We start from the raw sequence: 16931 nt of genomic DNA on the forward strand, positions 1-16931 counted from the left end.
ATTATTTTATGCTAAAAGCAAAGATAATTTGGCAGCGTGAGACGTTTTTAAGCAGAGTTACACCTCTTTTTTTATCAGAAACTTATCAGAAATTTCAATGTTGTTGTTGTTGTGTATTTCATTATTCATTGTTTTGTTATTAAAAACATTTTTTTTAAATTATTTCTTTGGATTTGTACAAAAAATATAACTGGATTTAGAAAATAACTAAATATTTTCCGGCAATATGATGATTTCAAGTTTTGTAATCCCCATTCAAGTTGATTTTATAGTATGTTTCGATGTTATTACAAATTATACTTTTTTTTCTAGAACTCTATAAAAATTCTAGAAAATTTATATTGGCTGAAAAGTGTAGTACTTTTCATAGTTTCAAGTTTCAAGATCAATTAAACCGGACTTTTTTTTGTAAAATTGTTGAAATTGTGGAGCAAACCAACGAATGTATTCTCAGTTCGTTAGATTTGTTTTAAAAAATCATGAAAGCCTGTAAATTTGAAACGAAAAGACTACGTATTACAAGATGCCGAAGTGTTTGCCATGATTTCTAATCGGTTAACAAGTTTTGGGATACAATTATTAGAAATTTGAAGCCTTTTATATTAATTTTTTTTATTCGCCATGATTTTAAATCAAAAAAGAGTATAAAAAATATCAGAAAAATCATCATTGATAACCGGGAAAAAACCTGGGAAAAACCGGGAAAAACTTTGGAATTCCAAATCGAAAAATCGCTAGCAACCCTGCAAATTGACAAAAAGTTCAGAAAAACAGCTACCTTTGAAAATTCGTCCAAAATTATGTGTTTCGTATTTTAAAAATCTAAACATGCGAATATGTGCCAAATTACGCCAACTTTTCAATCCTCTTTTCAAAATTTATCTGGTATGACTTTAACAATTTTGACGGTTCATTGATCCAAAATTACGATTTTTACACCACTTTTTTACATTTTTTGTTGTCATGATCTTAAAAATTTCCAAAAATAAATCCTTATGTGCAACGTATAGCTTCTAACCTCAGCTTTCTTGGCCACTAAGTGAAATTTTTTTGAGCATTACTTAGCTGGTCTACAGTCTTTTTTCTGAGGCGTGGTTTTTTGGATTTTTTTTTCTTAGACTTTGAATAACGGAAAACTGAAGTGTTGCAGGTGAATAATGTCTGGAAAACATATTTCAGTTACATATTACATTTACATTATATACATTCCAAAACTATAAATTTTGTAAAAATTGGTAGAGAAACAAGAAAGATAACACTCAAGGTCTGATTAAGGAGTTTTTTTCGTGGGCTTTCAGGGTGCGTGCATAAAAAAGTACTGGTGCCAAATTAAAGATTTCAAAAATTCGTTGAGGGTCCCCGAAGATTTTTTTTTATTTTGATGCTCCCAAATAAAATTAAAAGCCGCCAATTTTTCAATAGTGTCATATTAACGCCCAACAGCGGATCAGGGTTAAGATCTTCTTATCAGTAAATGGTCCATTTCAAATGCTTTTTTGTATTTAAAAACCTTTTTATGAAATTACAATGACTTAAAATCATATGCTGTCGAGACTTATAAGAAAAATAGCTTATTTCTGGGTAATTAAGGTCAAATAACATCCCACTGAGATAGCTCCGGCCGAATCCCTCGGCAGATTTGAACTTCCCAAATTTCAAAAATCCTGTGGTCTATAAAGTTTCCTTCCTAGCCAAAACGAACGACTGAATTTTTGTTGATTTTTCAAGTGAGATTTAGGTATTCGAGGTTTGATTTGAAATTATGTTAGGAAAAACAGACGTTGGAATTTTGTGACCGCATGGTTAAATTCATCGTCGAAACAGTTATTTCCATATGCTTTGGGGCATCCATAAATTACGTAACGCTCCTAGGTGTGCGGGGCACCATTGTGTGAGTGAGTTCAACCACGTGTTCTCTCTAAACAAGCAGCCATTAGCTCAGTCAGGACGCGGCAGTCAGACAGTCAACGCGTTTAGCTATTCAGTGTTTCGCGGTGGGTGATTTCTAGAGGATATCCATATTGCACACTAGGGGGGGGGGGGGGGGGGGGGGAGGAAGTAAGCTCGGTCGTTACGAATTGTGACATAGGGGAAGGAGGGAGGCATGCTCATCGTTACGTAACGATTTTTTCCTTAAAAATTTCAGTTTCATCACAGCTATTTTGATGTCATGCAATTTTAGCAGAATGATAAGCGAACCGAAATCAGCTTGGAATTTATGAGCTTCAACATGTTTGGAAGATTCTGAGATAGATTCAGGACCGGGAAAACCGGGAAAAAACCGGGAATTGAAAATCGAACCGGGAAAACCGGGAATTCAGATCCAAAACCGGGAAAATTTACCAAAGAAAACCGATATTCATTTTTTTTTCTAAGATTGAATCCCTGATCAAAATTCAAAATTCAATTTCCAAGTCAGAATTTTACAGTTCAAAATTGTGTAAGAAGAATATCTTAAGTTTGGAAATTTTAAACACTCTCAGATTTCTCTTCAACTACCTCAAAATTTAATTTCTTTTAACTAATTTTACTGGAACCTAGAATTCAAAACTGCCCGAAAAATTAGATGAGAAATTCAAAAAACCTCTTAAAATTTGTTCATTAAACATCATTACAATAGTTTAAAAAAAACTCAATCATATAAAAGCAAGCAAATTTCGAATGGAAATGGAAAAAAATGAGAAAACTATATTTTTCCAGTGATAGTTATTAACTTAAGAGTTAGACACAAAACAATCGATCATCTTTATGCACGACACGGTATTTTTCCGTAGCTTAATAATAAAAATTAGACATTGCCGAAAATTTGCATAGTTAAAAAAGAAACCATCTCCTATCAACCACACTGATTGGACATTAACTTTTTTCGATCACTGGTCATAATTTATTCAGAAAATTTTAAATTACACTTTTTAAAGCCTGACTATGTTAAGATTCCTTTGAAAATTTGCGAAAAAGTCTAATGAACTGATTTCTAACCTGATCCGTGACGAATATTGAAATAAAATTTAGAAAAAAACAGTGTAAATATTTCCTGAATATTAATATTTGTATTTTAAGTGACGCATTTGAGAAAAAAAAATCCTTGAAATTAATGTAAAAAAAGACCCATGTCAAAATAACAAAATTATTGCCATAATATTGATTATTTTTAGTTTATTTCTTTTCGAAAGCACAAGTCAACCAAATAAACGTTCTTCGGTTTGCTAGGGGGGTTGACAGCTAATTTGACTAATTCGAGGGCGACATATCCAAATATGCAGTTAGGTGTTTTCTGCTGGCTCTAGTTTTCGAGATTCAGGGGTTAACTTTAAACAATTTTTAGCCACATTTCAGAACTTTTATAAGATACTCAAATCTTAGGTTTCGATTCAATGATTAACTTTTACGAAGACCGTGAATAGTTGAAACTTTTGAGCAAACTGCGGCGTCCTTTAAGTGTGTTTTTCACAGTCTGGTGAATTATGAGAATTTAACGATATTTTGGAATAGTTTTTAATCAGAAGGAATCAAATATTTTTTTAAAGCATAAGTCAAATCAAGTTTTAAGTATTCAACTAAGTTTTAAATTGAATTTAAATCTTTGATATCGAAAGCTCATAAATATTCTTCAACGATGTCACAAATAGTTACATTTTTTCTATTGCTTTTTTAACTTGAGGATTTTTAAACTTGATGATTATTAGTTATCAATGGTCAATGATGTATTTTGCTTAGTACTTAGGAATTTTTAAATTTCAAAACCCAATATCACCAGAACTAGATTTGACAGAATCTAATAAATGATACGAATTCATGACGGCACAATCAATTTGTGAAACAAAGCTTTACAGATTTGAAAAGAAGTACGTACATATCATGTTTTTATTGTAAAATGCATTTTATAACTTAGCTCATAGTTTCTGATAATTTTATGTACACTGTCGAGTCTTTTTCAAAACCTTATTTTTCCACTTTTCAACTTGTTTTTTGCATAAATCCTTAAAGTTAGCTTTTGCTTAGCATGTTTTCGAAGAAATTTATAAGATTTTTTTCCTGATACAGGAGTTAATTCCAAGCAAACATTACAAAATATGATATAACTCTTTTATTAACCGGAACAATCATCTAATTTTACCCCGAGAAACTGACTCAACATAAACATTGAACAAATAACAGTTACTTTTTTCACTGAAATTAAATCCACATTTTTCTGCATAGCAAAGCTAATCCTACACTGAATGAAAAATGAAAACTTTGAGATTTTCATTTGATGGAAATATTTTTACTGTAGGAAAATATATCTGTTATTTAATAATTTTAATTGTTAAAATAATGTAGGTACGAAATCAGTTTTTTTTTTAATTAGAAATATAGTTTGCAATGTTTGACAGTTCTGAATCATGCTAAAAAAATTTTTTTTAAGTTCGAAACCAAATATGGAGTCGTGTGCAGCAGAGAATTAAGAAATGTTTTTTTTTTAACTTTTTATTTCTACTACCAAAAATTACATTGTTCTTTTTTGAATTTCTTTCAAAATTTGCAATTTTAATATATCAAAATGTTATCTTGAACTCAAAATCCATGAGTCTTGAAGTTCAGATTTTTTAAATAGTGTAGGTAGTTTAATTCGAGTATCTATCAATCAATTTAAACTGCAAAATTTAATTTTACTACGCTTTGAAAATCAAAAATAAATGTTTCATATTTTTATTAATTTACGATACTTTTGATTTTATTCTAATAAATTTAGATATCATAATTTTCAATTCCTTTTGTAATTTTTTCCGATATTCATTTTGAAAATGAAATTTCTTAGTTTTACACAAATAAAACAATGGGCGAATCTGAATAGAATAAATGTTTTAAATTTGGTCTATATCTCAAACTTTGAAATGCTGTTGAAAAATCCCCAAAACTGTTTAATAGAGACTCTGTAACTTGTTACCCATATCTTTTTTAAACTTTTGAGGTCAGAATTCAAGATGCAAAAACAATGTTTGGGGAATGGTTTCTAATAAGTTATTCATTCATTGCAACAAGTTGCAAAAAATTGATTTTTTAAACACGAGTCGTAAATTTACCCAACTCGGTGGATAATTACGTCGAGTTTTGCAACAAGTGGCGCACACAATTTAATGAAATTTTGAAAAATCCTTTGAAAATCCATTAATTGACCTACAAGAAGTGCATCTTGCAAATAACCACATGTCAATGATTATGCAAAATGACTGAAAATTTGTGATGAAGTAGTGGACTGTAATTTTGCAGACAAAAACAGTTTGTATTAAGAATTATCGCTTTTCGATAATGTTTTCTGTGTCCAAAAGTTAACTTTTAAGCACTGAATTGTATAAAATACAATTATAATAACGTTTCAAAAATTGAATTTGATTTTTTTTGCAAATATTGACTTCTTTAATTTATAAAAAATCTGTACTGAATTCTAAAGAATATATTTTCAAAACTTAGCTTAAACAGAAGACAAGTTCTTCGGAAAATGATAGGGTCACTTAAGATATCATGAACAAAGATCATGCTTTTGAAAATTTTGCTATATGCCGAGGAAACTGGACAATCAAAGTCTGGAAAACCTTAAATTTTTGTTCGGGAAAACCGGGAAAAAACCGGGAATTTCAAAATGAAAAAATTGTGGCCACCTTGTAGATTCCTTAAAATGTGTATTGAATATTCGTGAAATAACCTTTGGAAAACCGACCTTAAGACGAAAATTTTGAATTTGTTGAATTGTGCTCACCAGTACATTGGCAAGACATTGAAAAAGGTTGGAATTAAGTGCCGAAATAAGACAAGAGCCCTAGAATAGACTGAGGATTAGATTTCGATTATAAAAATAAATAAAAATTATTCCGGAAAATGTTTTTTTTTTGGACAACGAAAGCTATTTCTGGGTACATTTGTACCCAAGAACCACAACCTGACATATCTGCCTCAGTGTCGCCCAATCGAAGATTTTTACGGAACTTCGAGCTCATTGATGTACAAAAATAATTGGAGGGCCAAGAACTGCAAACAATTGATTGGTAGAATCACGAGATTGATTCACAAAGTTCACATGAAGGCCGTTAAATGCTCCTAACTGTTCACTAATTTTTTTGGACACATGACAATGGACAATGCACCTTTAATTCCAATAAATCATATCTTCTGTACTTGAACTTGACTTTTTTTCACAGCTTGAAAGAGAAATTCCCAAATCTTAGATGCCACATGGCAGATGGTAACATTGATCACCGGGGTAAGATCAACATGAAAATTTTCCCCATAATATAACTAAGTCTAAAGTTTAAATATCTCAAAACTTTTTTCAACGTTTAAAACTCTATAAGTTAAGTTTCAAATTGAGAAAAATTTGGTTTGTTTTTAAAAATTTCAAATGTAAGTAAAAATGTAATTTCAAAATCTTGATACATCTATTTTTTCGAAGGCTCGCAAACAAACACCCTTCCTGATGAAACCAAAGCGTTTAGAATTAGCTGGTTTTCGTGGTTGTTTTTGTTGTATTTTGGAGGAAAATTTTTGATATTTCAAAAATGGGGACATTTTCCAAGAGTATAAGCCAGTCTTGGACAAAAGGCTAGAATCTCTGTCAAATGGTAAAGTTTGAAGGAAAAAATTAAAGGGGTATAGTTCGAGGGCCTAGGGAATTGAATGAGGGCAAAATTTTATTTTTTTGTATGTACATAGTTAAAATTTTATAAGTATCTAATGTTAAAAAATTTAGTACCTGAATTTATGCACCACCATTATCCATCTTTATATTTCAATTGTTGTTCGGCCACAACAAATTAAGGGCCGCGATGTTTTTTTTTGGACCGCGAAGAAATCTAAACCAAGAAACACCTAATTTCAGCATAGTATATCTCAGAATTTACTGAACCAAAAGTTACAGATTTAGTATCTTTAAGCTACCGAAAGTGTTGTGTTAAATTTTGTAGAGTTTCATGATTAATTTTAGTACATACAGACCCCGTGCGTTTTTGGCAAAATGCCCGAACATTTTGTGGTGCCAAAATCGAATGTTGCCAAAATCAAACGTTTTTTTCTGAAATTTTTTTTCTCTTTTTTTTACAAAATAACTATTTTTATTATCATAAACGTTATTTTTAGTAAATTTCCGACCATTTTTAGTATTTTTTTATAATTTTTTCTAATGTTTTTTTTAGTACTTTAATGTTTTAAAAGACTTTTGTTTTATTTTGTTGCATTTTATAACCATTTCAGAACGTAAAAATTTATTTTCGGTGTTTATCTAAATAATAAAAGACCTGTTATAGCGAAAACAAAAAGGTGATGTTGTTTCAAAAAACGGTTCATGTGCCAAAATCGGATGTTGCCACAATCGAATGTTGCCAAAAACGAACGGGGTCTGTATATCATTTAAGTTTGTTCCGAACTGCCTTAGCAATTAATAAACTACTAAGCATTTGTAAATATGATGAAAGTGTTTTGTATCCTTTATGATCAAGAAAACTCGTTAAAAACCGTCAAATTAGAGACTGATCATTGTTACCCTAGGAATCAAATTTTAAACAAAGACGAAATCGATTTTTAAATCAAATTTAAAGTATCCAGTCGAATAAATTTCTGCAACCATGTTTTACGTTCATAGGAGTCCAGTACTGGTTTTAAAAATAGAAAACATTCCGCATTCCCTATAACAGAAAAAATAATTGAAAAATATTGAAAAAAGTTATCAATCTTACCCCATTGTAAATTTAATTTTTGGTTGTTCCAAATATAAAATTTGTTTTTATTTACTTACACAAATATTTTCTATTTCTGTTTCCATTTCCAGTTCCGAAGATGCCAGCAGATCATCAGACATTCCAGAATCCCGAACCAGAAACAACCGTAAACGAAAGTACATCCCGGACGATGCGGTAAGTCAGTCAGGCAGTTAATCATTGAGTTTACAGTTACCTAGATGATCTTAACTACATACATAACTACATATCGACAGTATCCTCCAAAGGATGAGCGACCCTAAGCAATCATGAGTTTGGTGAGGAAGACAAAACCGATTCTAGTCCAGTCGAATCCATCGACAGCCTCTTTCTCTTCCTTTTCAAGATCTTCAAGGATTCGGAGAAGGATACCTTCGTTCGGAGTAGTTTCTCCATATTCGTTATCATCGGACAAACCCACGTTTGTGACGTCTCACAACTGTTGTTCTGCTCAAAGTTTCCCTTTCCCGTACGTTGTTGCCCACCATTTTGAAAGTCAGCTAGCGAAACAAGGTTTTTAAATGTCCATTCGGGGAAGTCCTTTTTCGTCCTTCGTGTTTCTTCTTTGTCCTTTTTTCATGAATTCGTTATTCTTTGAAACGGTAAGAAATCATTCAAGAGTGACGGCAGATGTTGCTCATCCTTGCAACTGATGCAACCATAGTTGGGTAATTTGTTCAACTAGTTATGTCTGTTCGAACGGCTCGTTTAATTTATTCGGGTTCTTTGAACTAAATTCCCCATTGCGCTATGGTAGAACAGACCAGAAATCTAATCGTATTCGTAGTTTCGATTTTAAATGTTTTGAATCATTCATAAGCTTTTGGTAAACAACAACTGCCGCTGGAGACGTCGGCAGCGGTTGACGAAAACTTAGAATCTAATTACTGGTCTATTTTAATTCGGCAACTCGTTGTTTTCAAGGACTTGCGCTGAACCTGAACTCTAGTCTTGTACTGTATGTTTGTTTTTCGTGGCATTTTTGTATAGTTTCTAGACTTTCGGCTAGAGCAGACAATATGGTAAAGTGTGCCTCCTAACGGTTGATAGAATAAATATAAAAAATGTTGGTACAGTTTTCTATTTACATTTCACGTTGAATTCAAATGGTGCGCGATTGCCATAGAAATTTAACAGTATTTTAAAACTGCGAGTCGAGGATTTTAGGATAACAACTGCATATCCAAGTTATAAAATTATAACAAATAAATCGACCATACACTTAGCTGGGCTTGTGACATAGCTCAGCAATTGACAAGTCAGTTTTCTCCTGAGCCGATGTCCGTGAATTTGAGCCCAAGAGTAAACATCGAACACAGTTGTACCGGATAAGTTTTTCAATAAACTATCCGCCCACTGTGACGTTGAAATAAAGTCGCGATTGCTACATAATTGAAAAAAAGCAATTAGCTATTTGAAATTATTGTGGTTTATTATATAAGAAGACAGTATGCATATGAGTTCTTTGCTCCTCATTTTAAGATATTTACTTGTTTGCAAGATCAAAGTTGTCTCCGATAAATGGTTCAATCTATGCTTGTTACCCTCTCTTGCTTCGTCACACTATCTCTCTAATTCTGGCAAAATCCGAGCTTTTGATTTAAAAATTAACGACTACATATGGGAAATCCGGACAATATCTATTCATGTTTTTTTCAAAACTCAGAAAAATAATAAAAATTGAAAAAAAAAATTTCAACTAAAGTTATTTTAAATCGTATTTTACGTTTCACAAAATCTTTTCATAATTATTTTCATAGAACTTTCTCAAAAAATTTCGTTTTGGAGGCATAAATGAAAAAAAATTACATCACAAATTGTTTTTTTTTTGTTTGATTTGCCAAATAATGTGAATTAATCCGGTCAAAATCCGGGTGAAATCCGGGCTTTTTCCAATGAAATCCGGGCAACCGGGCCGGGCCGAAATGTTTCCTAATTTTGTATTAAATATACGGGCAAACCCGGATTAAACCGGGCAATCTGGCAACCTTACTCTAACTTAGGCTCTCGCTCTTTAATTTTTTTTCCTGAAATCAATCTCTCACACTCCTCAAATCCTTCATTTTTTCAGACTCTTCTTTCTTCTCTTTCCTCTCAATTAAAATTTGCCGTTTTCTCCCTTGAATTTACTCAAACTCTCTTCTTTCCTTTGTTCTTATTTGTTGACCAAAATATTTCTTAACTATTCCTTTTTTCTTTCTAAATGCCTGTCTCTCTTAAAACTCACTCTTTTCCTTTCTTGAATTCTTCTTTTTTTAAACATTTCCTCTTTTTCTTTTTTTCCATAAACTCTCACTTTTTTTCCTATCAAACTGTCCTATCTTTTTGATTTAAACTCTTCAAACTTTTTCTTTTAACATCTCATCTGTTCTTTTTTATACTCTCCTCTTTTTCTCGCTTAAACTATCTCTTCTCGTTCTCTCTTATGTACCCTTCTCTTTCTGTTTTATACTCTTATCTCAGGGTGGCCACAGAACCGGGAAAACCGGGAATTGAAAATCGAACCGGGGATACCAGGAAAAAACCGGGATTCCACACCCAAAACCGGGAAAATTAACAATAGGAAACCGAAATTCTGTTTTGGTTCTAAGACCAGGGATTCAACCCTAAATTTAATATTCAATTTCCAAGTCAGAATTCAACAGTTTAAAAATGTGTAAGAAGAATATAGAAAGTAGAGAAATGAATCCAACTTAGATGAAATTTCAGGGACTAGATAAGGGAAAATTGATGTTGAAAAACATGCGAAAAAAAAAAATTTCGCCTTGTCTCCCGGTGAGACTTGAACCCACATCTTGCGCCTCTCCGGGGCCCATGTATTAACATTCTACTACAGGAGACCAACCTGGCGTATGAATATTATACTGGTTGAGTGTCGATGTCTATCGGAATGAAGGGAATAGTTCTCCCATGTGATCATAATCATTTTTCTTGGTCTATTTCTATTCCCATCTTTTCATCTTACGGTAGTTGGACTCAAATTTGGATATTTTAGGCACGGCAAGATTTGCATTGCCTTCTCATATACTGCACGGGTTGTCAGTTATGATGAGAAATGATGCGTTTTGCCGTATTTGGATATCCAACCAAATTCGGTGTTTGGCACCGCCTTATTTTCTATTTTTTAAACTGTGACCCAAAGATGGGTCTTGACTCTAGTCCCTGAAATTTCATCTAAGTTGGATTCATTTCTCTACAAAAAAAGTTTCGCTGACTGAATGTTTGAGTCAAGACCCATCTTTGGGTCACAGTTTAAAAAATAGAAAATAAGGCGGTGCCAAACACCGAATTTGGTTGGATATCCAAATACGGCAAAACGCATCATTTCTCATCATAACTGACAACCCGTGCAGTATATGGGAAGGCAATGCAAGTCTTGCCGTGCCTAAAATATCCAAATTTGAGTCCAACTACCGTAAGATGAAAAGATGGGAATAGAAATAGACCAAGAAAAATGATTATGAGCACATGGGAGAACTATTCCCTTCATTCCGATAGACATCGACACTCAACCAGTATAATATTCATACGCCAGGTTGGTCTCCTGTAGTAGAATGTTAATACATGGGCCCCGGAGAGGCGCAAGATGTGGGTTCAAGTCTCACCGGGAGACAAGGCGAAAAATTTTTTTCGCATGTTTTTCAACATCACTTTTCCCTTATCTAGTCCCTGAAATTTCATCTAAGTTGGATTCATTTCTCTACAAAAAAAGTTTCGCTGACTGAATGTTTGAGTCAAGACCCATCTTTGGGTCACAGTTTAAAAAATAGAATATAGAAAGTTTAGAAATTTTTAACTACTCTCTGATTTCTCTTCTACTTCCTCTAAACTGAAAAATCTCACTATTTTTACCGGAAGGGACCATTCAAATATTACGTAACGCTTTAAGGGGGGGAGGGGGTATAGCAGCTTGTTACGCTTTGTGAATTTTTCTTGGAAAATTCTAAGACGAATGTGTTACGTAGGGGGGAGGGGGGTCGAAAATGCTCGAAAATTGCGTTACGTAATATTTGAACGGCCCCGAACTGCCTCGAAGAATGAGATGAGAAATTCAAAAAGTCTTTTTAAATTTGTTCAAATATCGCACAGCATTACAATTAAAAAAAAAAAACAAAAACTATCAATCATATAAAAACAAGCAAATGAAAGTTGACTTTCGAATGGAAATGTAAAAAGATGCTAATATTATAATTTTCCAGTGATAGTGTTTAACTTAAAAATTAAACACAAGACAATCATCTTTATGCACGACTCAACGTTTTTGTAGCTTAACAATGATAAATTTGACATAGCTGAAAATTTGTTTAGTTGAAAAGGAAACCATCTCCTATCAAAAGTACTATTTTTAATAAAAGCGAAAATTTTAATAAACTAAATCTAACATGATCCCTGACGAAAATTGGAATAAAATTTAGAGAAATCCAATGAAATTTTTTTCTTTTTTTAATAAGGGTGTGTTTATGTCGATTAAAGACACTAGGTAAATTCTTAAAAAATCTTTAAATGATTCAACATTGCATGGTACTCTCCTCAAAATATACATATTTGTGTTTTGAGTTACGCAAGAAAAAAAAAATCCTTGAATTTGAATGTTAAAAGAGACTCTTGTCAAAATAATAAAATTATTGTAATAATATTGATTATTTTTAGTTTATCTCTTCTCGATACAAGTCAACCAAATTTACGTCTTTCCGTTTGCCCGAAGGACTGAGAGCTAATTTGACTAATTTGAGGGCGACATACATATTAAAATGTGCAGTTTGTATTTTCAAGATTCAAGGATTAACTTAAGAATTTTTTAGCCACATTTTAGAACTTTTCTAAGATACCCAAATCGTAGGTTTCAAATCAATGATCAACTTTTTCGAAGACCGCGAATAGTTAAAACTTTTGAGAAAACTGAAGCTGCATTTAAGTTTATTTCTCACAGTCTTATGAAATATGAGAATTTAAGGATATTTTGGAATATTTTTTTGATCAAAATGAATCAAATATTTTTTTTTAAATGCATAAGTAAAAAAAATGGAGTCTTCTACAAAGTTGTAAATAGAATTTAAATCTTTGATATCGAATGCTCTTAAATGTTCTTCAATGATGTCACAAATAGTTACATTTTTTCTATTGCTTTTTTAAACTTGAGGATTTTTTTACAAGCATTGTTGCTTTGAATCTAGAATAGCTAGGTTTTTTTTTTTATTTATTTATTTGATCATTGGGATTTTAACATCTATGGGGTCATTCATCCCTCAAATAGCTAGGTAAAATCTTAATCCTCTATCGAATGGAGTATAATAAATAGATTCGAAATCTGTTTTTATTTTTTTATATAGGGCTGTCGGTTTATTGGTTATCAATGATGTATTTTACTCAAAACTTAGGAAATTTTATAATTTCAAAACCGAATATCATCAGAACTAGATTTGACGGGATCTGACAAATAATTCGCTTTCAAGACGGCACAATCAATTTGTGAAATAAAGGCTTTACAGATTTGAAAACATGTTCATAACATGTTTTTATTATAATCTGCGTTTAATGACTTAGCTCATAGTTGCTGAAAATTTTATGCACACTGTTGAGTCTCTTTGATTTTCAAAACCTTATTTGTCCACTTTTCAACATGTTTTTTGCATAAATCCTTAAAGTTAGTTTTAGCTTAGCATTTGTTTGAAGAAATTTATAAGATTTGTTTTCCAGATACAGGCGTTGTTTCCAAGCAAACATTACAAAATACGTTATAGCGTTATATACGTTATATTAACCGGAACAGTTATTTAATTTTCATAATATTACCCCGAGAAATTAATTGATTTTCACTTAAATCAAATCCACATTTTTCTGCATAACAAAGCTACTGAAGGAAAAATGAAAACGTTGAGAATTTTTTTTTATGGAAATACTTTTATTGCCAAAAAATAGATCTGTTTCTCGATAATTTTAACAATTAAATGATGTACGAAATAAGTTTTTTTTTTAATTATAAATATAGTTTGCAATGTTTGACAGTACTGAATCATGCTAAAAATATTTAAAAAAACAGTTCGAAACCAAAAATGCAGTAGAGGATTTAGAAATGTTTTTTAATCTTTTTATGGGTACTACAAAAAATTACATTGTTCCTTTTTGAATTTATTTTAATATTTGCAATTTCAATGTATGAAAATGTTATCTTGATCTCAAAATCCATGAATTTTGAAGGTAAGATTTTTTGATTAGTATAGGCAGTAAAATTCGAGCAACAATCAATTTAAACTGCAAAATTTAATGTAACTACGCTTTGAAAATCAAAAATAAATGTTTCTTATTTTTATTGATTTACGATACTCTTGATTTTTTAATTATAAATTTAGATATCATAATTTTGAAATCCCTTTGCATTTTTTTTCTTCATTCATTTCGAAACTGAAATTCCTTAGTTTAAAATAAAAACAAAAACAATGGTTGAAGATTCAATTCAGCTTGTTTTAAATTTTGTCTATATCTCAAACTTTGATATGCTGTTGAATAATCCTCAAAACTAGTCAAAACTATTTAACTTGTTGTCCTGTATTTTTTTTAACTTTTAAGCCTGAATTCAAGATGCAAAAAGAATGCTTGGTGAACGGTTTCCAATCAGTTATTCATTGCAGCAAGTTGCAAAAAGTTTATTTTTTTTTAGCAAAATTCATTAATTGACCTACAAGAAATGCATCTTGCAAATAACCCCATGCCAATGACTGAAAATTTGTGATGAAGTAGATCGTGGACTGTACTTTTGCAGGCAAAAAAAAAATTTGTATAAAAAATTATCGCTTTTCGATAATATTTTCAGTGTCTAAAAGTTAACTTTTTAGCACTGAATTGCACTAAATACAATAATAATAACGATTCAAAAATTTAATGAGATTCGTTTATTTCAAATATTGACTTTTTCAATATATAAAAAATCTGTAGTGAATTCTAAAGAATATGATTTAAAAACTTAGCTTAAACAGAAGAAAAGTTCTTCGGAAAATGGTAGGGTCAACTAAAGTTACCATGGATAAAGATCATTCTTTTTTGTTCTTATATCTGTTAATAATTACCCAGGTTAATATGGGGTAGTAATGAATACTGTTAACACTCTTTTTACGTAAAATTTTTAAGTGTAGGCAATATTTATAGAGAAATCTACACAGCTTCCAGAACGCCCTCAGAACAATTTAAAATTCTAGATACGTGGATTTTGTGAGCTGTAGTAACACAATTGATATCTGTAACAGATCAAAAAATTTGTAACATGATTTAAAACTACATAACGATTTTGTGTAGGATGTTCAAATCAATGAAATAAGTTGGAAGCTTCGCTATATGTAGACGAAAATAGACAATCAATGTCTGGAAAAGCTTGAATTTTTGTCCGGGAAAACCGGGAATTTCAAAATGAAAAAGTTGTGGCCATCCTGTTATCTCTTTCTCTTTTAACCTCCTTTCCTTCTTTTCTCTTTAACTTCTTTTAGTTTCTCTGTTGTAACTCTCCTATTTTCTTTTAAAAGGTTTTCTTGTTTTATCACTTACATCCTTCTTTCTTTCTTTTTTAATCTTCTCAGTTTTACTTATAAACTTGCATTGCTTTCACTCTTAAATTCTCTTCTCTCTCACTCACAGTTTTTCTTTTTTTTATTATTGTTTTTCCATCTCTTGAATTCTATAAATTTTCACAGTTTTTCCTTTTTTTTATTGTTGTTTTTCCCTCTCTTGAATCCTATTAAATTTTCTTTCTTTTTTTTTTGAAGCTCTCTACTCTTCCTCTCTTACAAAATTTTCTCTTTCATTCTAATTTTTCATTTTCTTTATTAATCCTAATCCGTCCCCAAAATTTTTACCCGTTACAGAACCTGGAGTGTCAATTTGACACTCCTGACCAAAACCAATATAGCTCTCTTGTTTCTCAACCGATTTTTACAAATTTTATAGTTTTGGAAAGCTCGTAGTAACTCATTGACAAAAAGTTCGAAAAATAGGTACCTTTATTATCTGGTGTGACCTAAACAATTTTGATTCAAAAATACCGTTTTGAAACCACTTTTTTACCTTTTTTGTGGCCATCATCTTAAATTTGAATTTAGAAAAAATATATTCTTATGTGCAACGTATAGCTTCTAAATTCAGCTTTCTTGGACATTTCAGGGAATTTTTTTTGAGCATTCCGTAGGTGATCTTTCCGAAGCATGTTTTTTTGATTTAGTTTTCTTAGACTTTGAATAACGGAAAAATGAAGTGTTGTAGGTGAATAATGACTGAGAAACATATTTGTGTTACATTACGAGGTTTCCAAAACTATAAAATTTGTAAAAATCGATTGAGAAACAAGAGAGATATAGAGGATTTAAGCGAGGAGTGTCAAATAAGCACTCAAGGTCTGATTAGGGACTTTTTTCTGGGCTGTCAGGGTGCGTCCATAAAAAAAGTAATGATGCAAAATTAAAAATTTAAAGAATTCACTGAGGGTCCTCGAAGTAATTGTATTATTTGGATGCCCCCGAATAAAGTTACAAGCCGCCAAACTTCCAATAGCGTCATATTGACACTCAAGAGCGGATTAGGGTGAAACTCCTTTCATTTCTCTTTTACAAGTTCTCGCTTGGGTTCTCTTTTCAATCTCTCTTAAACTCTCGTCTCTTTATTCCTTTAACTATCTTTTCCTTTCTTGAACTATCCTTTTTGTTGCTTTCTTTTTCTGTTAAACTTTTCACTCTTTTCCTTTTACTCTCTACTTTATTTCTCTTTAAAATTCTCCTCTCTATCACTCCCGATCTTTATTTCTATCTTGAATTCGCTCTTCTTCTCCTTTGAATTATCTCAATCTCTCAATCTGTCTTCCTTTCTTAAATTCGCCTTTTTTTCTTTCTTAAACTCTTCTCTCAGTCTCTCATAAAATCTTTTCCCTTTTTCTCCTAATCTCTTTACTCATTTTCTTTGAATTCCTTCTCTCTTTTGTTTTCTTAACCTCTTCTCTCGTTTTCACCTAATCTTTTCTCTCTTTTTCTAAGAAAATCTTCTTTAGCTTCTGCTATATTTTACTCTCTTTTTCTCTCAATATCTACTCTTTATTTCTTTGAACTCTGCTCTCTTTGACTTTAGAAATATTATTTTTTTTCCCTCGTCTCTTTCTATTTCAAACTCGCCTTTCCTTTTTACACTTTTCTATATTCTTTAAGTCGTTCTTTTCCTCACTCACTCTCC

The 16931-nt window shown here is 31.5% G+C and overlaps 1 protein-coding gene across 8 annotated transcripts in view; it reads left to right on the forward strand.

Moving 5' to 3' along the window:
- LOC129748489 (G1/S-specific cyclin-E) overlaps nt 1-16931 on the forward strand; it is a 36872-nt gene that overhangs the window by 5249 nt on the left and 14692 nt on the right. For all 8 annotated transcript variants that reach the window (XM_055743130.1, XM_055743131.1, XM_055743128.1 and 5 more), the window contains one exon: nt 7799-7883. In XM_055743130.1, coding sequence (XP_055599105.1) covers nt 7799-7883 — 85 coding nt within the window. The remainder of the gene's footprint in view (nt 1-7798; nt 7884-16931) is intronic.

This window comes from Uranotaenia lowii, chromosome 2, assembly GCF_029784155.1.
Source record: "Uranotaenia lowii strain MFRU-FL chromosome 2, ASM2978415v1, whole genome shotgun sequence".
In the NCBI taxonomy this organism is placed as follows: domain Eukaryota; kingdom Metazoa; phylum Arthropoda; class Insecta; order Diptera; family Culicidae; genus Uranotaenia; species Uranotaenia lowii.